At 38.6% G+C, this 10,212-nt stretch overlaps 1 protein-coding gene across 1 annotated transcript; it reads left to right on the top strand.

Annotated features, from left to right (window-relative positions):
- The first annotated feature begins 9,255 nt into the window (after positions 1–9,255).
- On the top strand, positions 9,256–10,212 carry LOC116878786 (olfactory receptor 9K2-like). Its single transcript, XM_032876528.1, has one exon. The coding sequence runs from the start codon at positions 9,271–9,273 to the stop codon at positions 10,210–10,212; it is 942 nt and encodes a 313-aa protein (XP_032732419.1). The 5' UTR covers positions 9,256–9,270.

The following is a 10,212-nucleotide window of genomic DNA, read 5'->3' as shown; positions in this document are numbered from 1 at the left end:
TTTATTTCAATTTTCCTTCCCTTCCCCTATGTTCTTCTGTTTTGTTTCTTAAATTTTGAATATGAGTAAAACTGTAAGGTATTTTTCTTTTCCTGATAGACCTAGTTCACTTAGTATAATGCCCTCTAGTTCCACCCATGTTTGCAAATGGCAAAATTTCATACTTTTGTTGGCTGAGTAATATTCCATTGTGTGCAGGCATGACACACCCAGGTTTACTCTGGTTCATAAAATGTCAGCATTCTTCTGCTGATTCAGGCTTCAGAGTAAGCAACGTTGTCACTTGGAACTCATAAAAATAGTCAATGATATTCTGAGTTTTTGTGTCAGAGATTTGTGGAAACTGTGACAAACTCTGATTGGAAAATCAAAGTGCTGCCTTCTAAGAATTTAAAAGACAGCAAGTTTTATGCAAATTCTCCTTTTAAGAAAGAGCTCCCACCTTGGTCCCTGATGAAGACTGGGACACTACTATGGAAATCAATTGGCTAATATCTTGAACAATACCTAATCCAGTCACCACATGGTTGGGGTATGGAGTATTATGTCATCCAAAGGAAACTGTATATATGATGTCTGGCTGGAATGGATCTTAAGATCAGAAGTACATTTATGGGAAAATGGCTCCTATTTTCAATGTAACTGTTCCTGTCACATGCCGTATTTCTTTCAGCCTACTTTTATGATCATGTCAGACATTCCCTATTCACATATTCTGAAGAAAAAATAAGTTGAACCAGGATTACAAATGGTGCTACATGTAACGTGGATACCAGCTGGAAATGGACTACTACCACAGCATTCTTCTTCAATTCTAGATTGTTCACTAACAACACTGGTATGGAAAATGTTCTATTTTTTCCATATTTAATTAACTAATTAATTAATTTAGAGGGAGAGAGAGCAGAGTGAGGTGGAGAGAATCCCTAAAAGTTCCATGCCCAGTGCAGATCCCAAGGTGGGGCTCCATTTCACAACCCTGAGATCATGATCAGAATCTAAATCAAGCATCCAATGCTCAACCAACTGAGCCACCCTGGTGCCCCAGGGAAATGTTTTTAATGGGTATAATTTCAAGCTTCATTCTTGTTGTTCTATTGTCAGGAATATGATCTAGGACACTTATTACACTGACTTAGAACCTGTGAGCTAATGGTTTAGCTGGATAACCACGGACTTGGAAGCAATAAAATTAAAGGGTTACAGATAAGGTAGTCTGTTTGTAGATGGTCCTCCTTAAACAGTAATATAACTTGAGAATATTGATTTCCTAAATGAATGCTCATTAATTCACATCAGAGAAGGAGGAGATTCTCAGTGACTTGGTGAAGGCAATGATTTATTATCAGACTCTACTCCACTCCCTCCATTGCTCATTGAGTGAGTGCTCATCAATAATATAGCCATGGTGGAAGAGATAGAACTGAACAACATGGATGTTCAACCACTCACCTGGAAACTGCCAATGTTAAGTGCACAACTTCCTGATGATAGTCACCAAAAAGATGTGGAAACAACCTAAGTGTTCACTGATGAGAGAATGGATAAAGAAAATGTGATATATTCATGCAATGCAACAGTATTCAGCCTTACAGAGGAAGGACATTCTGCCACATATGACAACATGGATGAACCTCAAAGACCTTACACTAAGTGAGAAAGCCAGTCACAGAACAAATAGCATCTGATACCACTTATAAAAGGCACTAAAATAATAGTGTCCTAGCTCAGAGTATAGAATGTAGATGTCAGGGGCTGAGCAAAGGTTGAGGGAAATGGGGTGTTGTTATTCAATAGGTTTCAATGTACTTAAGTTATGCAAGATGAACAAGTTCTAGAGATCCATTCTTTAACACTCTTGTTTATAGTTATCAATACCATACTGCACTCTTAAAATATTGTTAAGAGGTTAGCTCTCATGTTAAATATTCTTACTGCAGTTGAAAAAAATGTTCCTGATAAATACATCCTAACCTGGAGCTACCAGTCAGTCATCATGTTTCAGGTTCAGAAATACATTGATTTTTTTTCTTTCCAGGAGAAGTACCTATTTGTGCAGGCTCTGCTCTAGGCACTATCTTGTCCTTGCCTAGATTACATCTGTTAGTACCACCCTGTCGGGACTCAACAGATGCCGTATTCATTACAATGCTATATTGCACTAATGCTTTGGTGCAAGGCACTCTGTAAGTAGAGAAGCAAGGCGATGAACTCAACCCAAGAGAGTCAGTAGAGTTATCATGCACCTTGTCAGACAGAATCAGGTGGACTTATGGAATGGTGGAGTCACTTATTGAAGACTCAGTTTTTGGACCAACTGGCTGTCAGCCCTTTACCAAATTAGGTTATTGTCTCTAGGATATGTTCTGTGCTCTGCATTGGCGACCAATACATGAAGCTATTTCCTTGATAATCAGATTATTGATCCAAGTACAATGGGTCAACGTGGGAATGTCATTCACCACTATAAAACCTAGTAACTCACTCTGTTTTGTTTTGTTTTGTTTTTTTCCTTGCTACCCCTATGACATTGGACTTTGCTGAATTAATATACTTACTAGTCAACAGAGGGATAATTTTCCTGGGGAACACAGCTGTTACTCCTTCCTGCTGGATATTTATTTCAATGAACAAACAGGTAAAAAAAATGCCTTGTATCCTTGATGCTGCCTCAGCCCTTCCACTTAACCTAGTGGCCTTTAAATCTTATATTGATAGATCATGCATTCTTTCCTAGAAAGAACAGAGCACTCCTGCATGTTATGAAACAGGAATCAGACTCCCTTGCACAACTTCTGAGGACTGAGATAATGTCTATAGCTGGCACCATTGAGTCTACACATAGTCAAGAAATGTTAGAATCTACAGCATTCCTTTTACTGATTAACTGCTTTAAACCCCTGTAGAAATGCCTGGGCCATGCAGAAACCAAGGATTTGGCCTTTTGACAAGAGTCTTCCTCCTCCCTAGGTGGCTGGTCTCCTGAATAAAGCTCATATACTTTTCCAGTCAACACTCATCTTGTGAGTATTGGCCTTTCGTGTGATGAAAAGATGTCAGGCTTTCTGTAACATTTCTGTAACATTTGGGTAACTGATAGTGACTAGCCAAAGATATTAACAGAAAGGAGAAGGGGAGGTATATAGCTGTAACCCAGGGCGTTTTCCGGACGGTTCCTAATACCACCATGTCTGATGGCAAATAGTAATGAACAAGTATAGCAGTTCAACATGGCAGGATCACAAGAACTTCCATTACTTTGAACTTAATGAAGATTTATGTCACTCCACCAGGAAGATAGCTTTGGTTTCTGAGGTTATTGTTGAGATCAAGATAAGCATGGAAAGCAAATAGCACCTATTCCCTTGGACCAATTGCAAGTGTGAGGACTTTATGAGTTACCATCGTTTTCTTCCATTTTACTGATTCTTCTTTTCTTACTATGTATTCCATATGATGTGTTTATGGCAATTAACTTAATACTTCAATTTTTCATATGCAAATTATGATTTTTTGACTGATACAGAACAATTTAAAAAATTATTTGAAGTGCATACAGTGACTGTTGAGAAATGATTTTTAAAAAGATTTTATTCATTTATTTGAGAGAGAGGAGTTAGAGGAGAAGAAGAGGGACAAGCGGACTGCCTGCTGAGTATGGAGCCCCGCAAAGAGTTCATTCGCACCACCCTGAGATCATGACCTGAGTGGAAATCAAGAGCCAGATGATCAACTGACTGAGCCACTCAGGTGCAGCTGGAGAAATTATTTACTTAATGTAGGACCCCTGAAAAAACAATCGTCAAGCAAGTAAAGTTATAAAGTAAAACTAACTTTAGATCCAGTTAAATACTATTTAACCTTTACTTAAGGAATTAGAGGATATTTGTTGGGCTTTGCTCCACTCCATTGTCATGGAATGGCATTTATTTTCAATTATCATTGACAAATTATAGCTAAAGAATAAATGTGGACAGTTTGGGATGAAAATGAAATGAATTTGATTCCCCACAAAATATATTTCATAATGTAATGTTTCCCTTCATATCTACTTCTGTTTGCCTATCTGAAACTTTGTTGTAATGATAAATTGAAATGCCTGTTTTTTGGTGAAGAAGAAATTAAGATGGAAGGATCTTCTGGTCCCTCCACAAGAGGTAACAGAACAAGAAAAGAAAACAAAAAAAACCCTTCTTGTATGTATTTTGACTCCTATTAGATTTAGGCTCTTTTTTTCCCCTTTCTTTTTCTTTCTTTTCTCTCTCTCTCTCTCTCTTTCTCTCTCTTTTTAAATAGAGAGGCTCTGTGTTCCTCATGGAGTTTGGCTCTGGAGCCTGGGTATCTTAATAACTTACTTAGCCTTCCTTCTCTCCCAGGAGGACTGTCTCCCAGAAGGTAAGAGAAACCTCAGTGCTATAGTTATTTGAAACATTTACACCACTGTAGTAAAATCAAAGCCGCTAGAGATAACTGCTGCTGCTATTCTGGTGGATGATCAGAGGTTCCAGATAACTCAGGACCTCTACTTACATATCCAAGATAATCTACTTTGCTTCTTTAAAAGCATTTAGCATCCAAGAATGCAGGACAGAATATCCTGCGGATTGACTCCTCAGGTTCACTTTGTGTAACTGTAGAATATAATTCCTGGAACTGTTTCAGTATTAGCAAAGCATCATTTGGAAAATTCACCTTGTGTCTCTCCCACAAAGGACTATAGCATTTTTCAGGAAATCAACTACTAAAAGAAAGGACGGTTGTTTAAACAGAGAAATGAGGGCTATTAGTCCAATTTCTCTATGGGAAGAACTAAAACTGGAATGACAAACATGCATTTGGAAAATTGGGGGCGAGGGGGATTCATTTTATCTTGGCATAGTGATGTTACAGGACTTATGGCTTAGACATTAACTTTTGTTTACCCTTTCTAGGATTAAAACAGTAACAAGAAGATAGCATTCTAATTCTGCCTCTTTATTTTCAGAATCTGACAAATTACCAAACAATATAAGGTAAGAGTAAATCTGAAAACATGAGCTTTGACAAATACATCACAGAATGACCACTTGTTTATTGGCTACTCTGGGGAAAACTCTCCCTTTTCAGGTCTTCAGGCAAACACTTATTACAATGAGTTTGAGAGGACTAAATCTGGAAAATTAAAATGATCAATGTCCTTGCCCCTAGGCAAGATTAAAGGCAAATAAATAAAATATATTATCTTTCAAAAATATTCATGACTACTCCAGGCTCCCTTTTCGTGGCTAAATATCTTATGCCTCATTAGATGCTAAGTACGATCTATTTAACATTGTTCTTTTTTTTTTTTTTTATAATTTTATTTTTTATAAACATATATATATATATATTTTTTCCCCCAGGGGTACAGGTCTGTGAATCTCCACGTTTACAAACTTCACAGCACTCACCATAGCACATACCCTACCCAATGTCCATAACCCCCCCCAACCCCCCTCTGCCCAGCAACCCTCAGTTTGTTTTGTGAGATTAAGAGTCACTTATGGTTTGTCTAACATTGTTCTTTTATAATACTGATGCGAACAGGCCAAGTCTGAGGACCGAGTCTGAGTTTTGTGTGTTTGTTGGGGGGTGTTCCACGAGACCAGCCAGGAGGGTTCATGGCTTCACAGAGGATGGAAATCAAACATGAGCCAACAGGAGGTGAAAGCAGAGTTTATTGGAGATGTATCTCATATATATATATATATATATATATATATATATATATATAGAGAGAGAGAGAGAGAGAGAGAGAGAGAGAGAGAGATACATAGATAGATGGAAGGAGCATCTGGGAGACTCAAAAGGGAAAAGATCCTGAGTCTCAACTTTGTTCTGGATTCTGGATATGAGGTTTTTACTGAGGGTAGTGGTCAGATGTATGTGTCCTCTCACACAGCCAGAAACTGGTTAGAACAAAGACGAGGGTCCTGGTGTTATTCTTTGGACCGGGGGTCTTGCGTGAAGATGCCTAGCTCAATGGTCTGGAATATGCATATGAAAGCTTCATAAGGTCATTCTCACCAGGTGTTTCCTGAGATGTTATTTATTTTTGAGAATCATTAATTCCTTTTCCCTTACACAAAGGATGCAGGTTATTTTCATGATAAGACATGTGTAAAGTCAAGTGCGGGGTGCAGGTCCTAAAAATAATGGAGGCAGGAAAGGAAACAGAGGGAAAAAAAAAACAAAACCAACTTTTTCTCTCATGGGGTCCCTTTCCTTTCCTTGTCTCATTACAATTATTTGCAGATCTAAGTTTTGATGGAACTGGGGAATAATTAAAATATGACAATAAGACACCATGCCATTTTTCTGTCAGTCATCTTCCCTGACAAAATATTATACTTCTTTGAGATTTCTTTATTCTTTTGAAACTTTTAACAAGTGTTGGATTCCTTCCCTCAACTTAGAATGGTTTACTTCTAAAACCCCATTTTTTTACTTATATTTTTCAACCTAATTATTACTGATTAGTTTGGTGTGCATTGTGGAATTAGTGTCGAAAGATATGATACAATTAACAATAGTTAATATTTGTCAAGTGTTTATTCTGTCATAAATGAAGCTGTTATTTACATGCATTATCTAAGTAGATACCCTCATGAAAACTTTGCCAGTTATGTTGTTTCCATCCCTCCTTCATATGTGGAGACAGTGGTATAGTAACTTGCCAGTATGGGGATGTATGGAATTTTCCCTTTTTTGGTGACTGTGCCTACTTCTGTGTAGCCCATTGGTTAGTTAGGGCTTATGCCTTAATGACCCTGTTTAGGCCAGCTCAGTGGTCACCGTGGATCTTTTAGCCTTGCTCAAGTTTCCATTGCTCAAGTCTGTTGCCTAAAAGCATCCTCTACGCATAAGTCACTTGTCCAAGGTCCCATTTAGAAAATGCGAGTGCTTCTTCCATTTAGAAAATGCTGCTTGCACAGAAACTTACCTCTATTTAAACTTGAACCCGTGCTAAACCACTGTCGTATTATAGTCTTCGAATTTTCTCTGATTCTGCATGTTCATTGATCATTCAACATATATCTACATAACAAATATCTATGGATTAATTCCCATTTGCAGACACAAAATTTCATGTTGATGTTGAAGATATGTGGAGGACAAGTTGCTCTTTTGATCTCAAGGAAGGATTATTAATATTTAATAGGAATATACATATGATGATAATAGCCACTATCCTTGAGAGCATGTGGAATGCAGAACAGTTTTAACCCAGGTTGAAGTACTGGGGAATTGATTGTGAAGATGGGAAGTTTTAACCGGACTCTATAAAGAGAAGTCGTACCACAGCAGAAGGAACTGGAAGGGCTTGTTATCAAGGATGGTCTCGCAGTGATTAAGAAAGACTGGAGTCTGGTTTCTTAGGTTTTATATCCCCATTCTGACCCTAGTAGGAGGCTTTCAACAGATTCCACTTCTGTATGGTTCAGTTTTCTCACCTGGAAACTGGGGAATATGCTACTATTCACCTCACCTTACTGTTGTACGAATTAAATGAGCTACTCTGAAAGCATTTAGAAAAGTGTCTGCACTGTAAACAATTGTCACATATTTCTTCACTATTATGCTACTACTGTTATCTGAGCAGAAGCACGCATAATGGAGCCCTGAGGGGAGAGAAAGTGTGACCATACTGTCAACACACACAGTTCAAGACTTTAGCTGAGCTGTCTAGTAAATGAGGTATGATAGTGGTGAACATCATACCCCAGGTAAATAAGCAAGCATCGTTAGTCCCTCATATGTATCTTTGTTCAGTATCTTTTTCTAAAGTAACTCTTCCATCTAGACTCACTGTTGGCCTCTTAAGAAAACTGTAAGCTGCAGGTTGAGGAAATGGAGGGAACTTGTTTTTATAGAAGGGCTTTGGAGGCCCATCTGGGAGAGAAACCCTAGCATGAGAGTCCTGATAACTTTTGTGTTTGTTTGTGGAGAACTTTGATCTCAGTGAGTAAATGACATATCAGAATTCAAAGTTTCCATTACCCATGAAAAGCAATTGTACATCTTAGGTTGTTCTTTTTTTCTTTTCTTTCTTTCTAAGATTTTATTTATTTATTTATTAGAGAGAGAGAGCACAAGTGGAGGGAGGTGAGGAAGAAGCAGACTCACCGCTGTGCAGGAAGCTCAGCTCAGGGGCTGGATCTCACAACCCTGAGATCATGAGCAGAGCCAAAATCAAGAGTCATCTGCATAACTGACTGAGCCACCCAGGTGCCATCTCCCCCTCCCCTACTCGTTTATTTATTTATTTATTTATTTATTTTCAATTTTTAATTATTTTTAGGTTTTTTTTATTAACATATAATGTATTATTAGCCCTAGGCTGGTGCCACCCCTTAAGCTGTTTTTTTTTTAAATTATTTTTATTTATTTTCAGCATAACGGTATTCATTGTTTTTGCACCATACACAGTGCTCCATGCAATCTGTGCCCTCTCCAATACCCACCACCTGGTTCCCCCAATCTCCCACCCCCTGCCCCTTCAAACCCCTCAGATTGTTTTTCAGAGTCCATAGTCTCTCATGGTTCACTTCCCCTTCCAATTTCCCTCAACTCCCTTCTCCTCTCTAACTCCCCTTGTCCTCCATGCTATTTGTTATGCTCCACAAATAAGTGAAACCATATGATAATTGACTCTCTCTGCTTGACTTATTTCACTCAGCATAATCTCTTCCAGTCCCGTCCATGTTGCTACAAAAGTTGGGTCTTAAGCTGTTTTTAAATTTAGTGACTTTCTTTAAATCTGCTGGTATATAATATAAACTAAAGCTTTAAAGTTAAGGTTTCCTAAAGTAGGCTATGGAATCCCTCCCCTAATAGCTCCAAACCCAGACACTAGAATTACTTCCCAAATGTCATTTGTTAAATTATTTGTGCTCTCTTGCAAGCACTGTTTCATGACACTGAATCTATCGCATAAATTATGAGGCAGAAACAGACTTAGAAGGGACCTTTGCAAATGTGAAAGGCATTTGAGTGGGCATGCATTGCATTAGACTCAGAAGAAAAAGATCTAATTCCACTGCTTGTGGGAATACAGCCATAGAACTAATCTTTGAGTCGTCATCAGTTGCAGTAGGCTTAAATTTAAGTCATAGTAATTTATAATGTTAATGAATAATGACAACAAATAACTGTATAAATCCTAACAGTGTAAGAGATTATTTGGAGCTAGGATCAAAGCCCAGATTTCATTTGTTTATTTTTCTTTATGTCTCTCAGCAGGTTTCTGCCATGAGTGACAAGGGGACAAGCAATCACTCAGAAGAGACTGACTTCATTCTTGTAGGCTTCAGGGTTCACCCAGAACTCCACATTCTCCTCTTCCTGCTCTTTCTGCTTGTGTATGCCATGATCCTTCTAGGGAATGTGGGGATGATGACCATTATTATGACTGATCCCCGGCTGAACACACCAATGTATTTCTTCCTAGGCAACCTCTCCTTCATTGATCTCTTCTATTCCTCTGTTATTGCACCCAAGGCTATGATCAACTTCTGGTCTGAGAGCAAGTCCATCTCCTTTGCCGGCTGTCTGATCCAGTTCTTTCTCTTTGCCATCTTCATGGTGGCTGAGGGATTTCTCCTGGCAGCCATGGCTCATGACTGCTTCATTGCCATCTGCAACCCACTCCTCTACTCTGTCCAGATGTCAACTCGCCTCTGCATTCAGTTGGTGGCTGGTTCCTACTTTTGTGGCTGCATCAGCTCAGTTCTTCAGACGAGCATGACATTTACTTTGCCCTTTTGTGCTTCTCGGGCCATTGACCACTTTTTCTGTGATATTCGCCCTCTTCAAAGGATATCTTGTTCTGACCTCTTCATCTATAGGATGATTTCTTTCTCCTTACCCAGCATCATTACCTTGCCTACCATAATTATCATTATTGTGTCCTATATATATATTGTGTCCACGGTGCTAAAGATACGCTCCTCTGAGGGACGTAAGAAAGCGTTCTCCACTTGCAGCTCTCACCTAGGAGTCGTGAGTGTACTGTACGGTACTGTCTTTTTTACATATCTGACTCCTGACAGATTTCCTGAGCTGAGTAAAGTGACCTCCTTATGTTATACCTTAGTCACTCCCATGTTGAATCCTTTGATTTACTCCCTGAGGAACAAAGATGTTAAAGGGGCTCTAAAAAAACTTTTAGAGATGAAAAATACTATTCTTTGA

This window comes from Lontra canadensis, unplaced genomic scaffold (assembly GCF_010015895.1).
Source record: "Lontra canadensis isolate GAN:19392208 unplaced genomic scaffold, GSC_riverotter_1.0 scaffold59, whole genome shotgun sequence".
Classification (NCBI taxonomy): domain Eukaryota; kingdom Metazoa; phylum Chordata; class Mammalia; order Carnivora; family Mustelidae; genus Lontra; species Lontra canadensis.
Note: the sequence above shows the minus strand (reverse complement) of the source record. Positions and strands in the feature narration are given on the sequence as shown.

Bases quoted from the DNA above. Each gene is read 5' to 3' on its own strand.
- LOC116878786 (XM_032876528.1), top strand. From the start codon at position 9,271: ATGAGTGACAAGGGGACAAGCAATCACTCAGAAGAGACTGACTTCATT.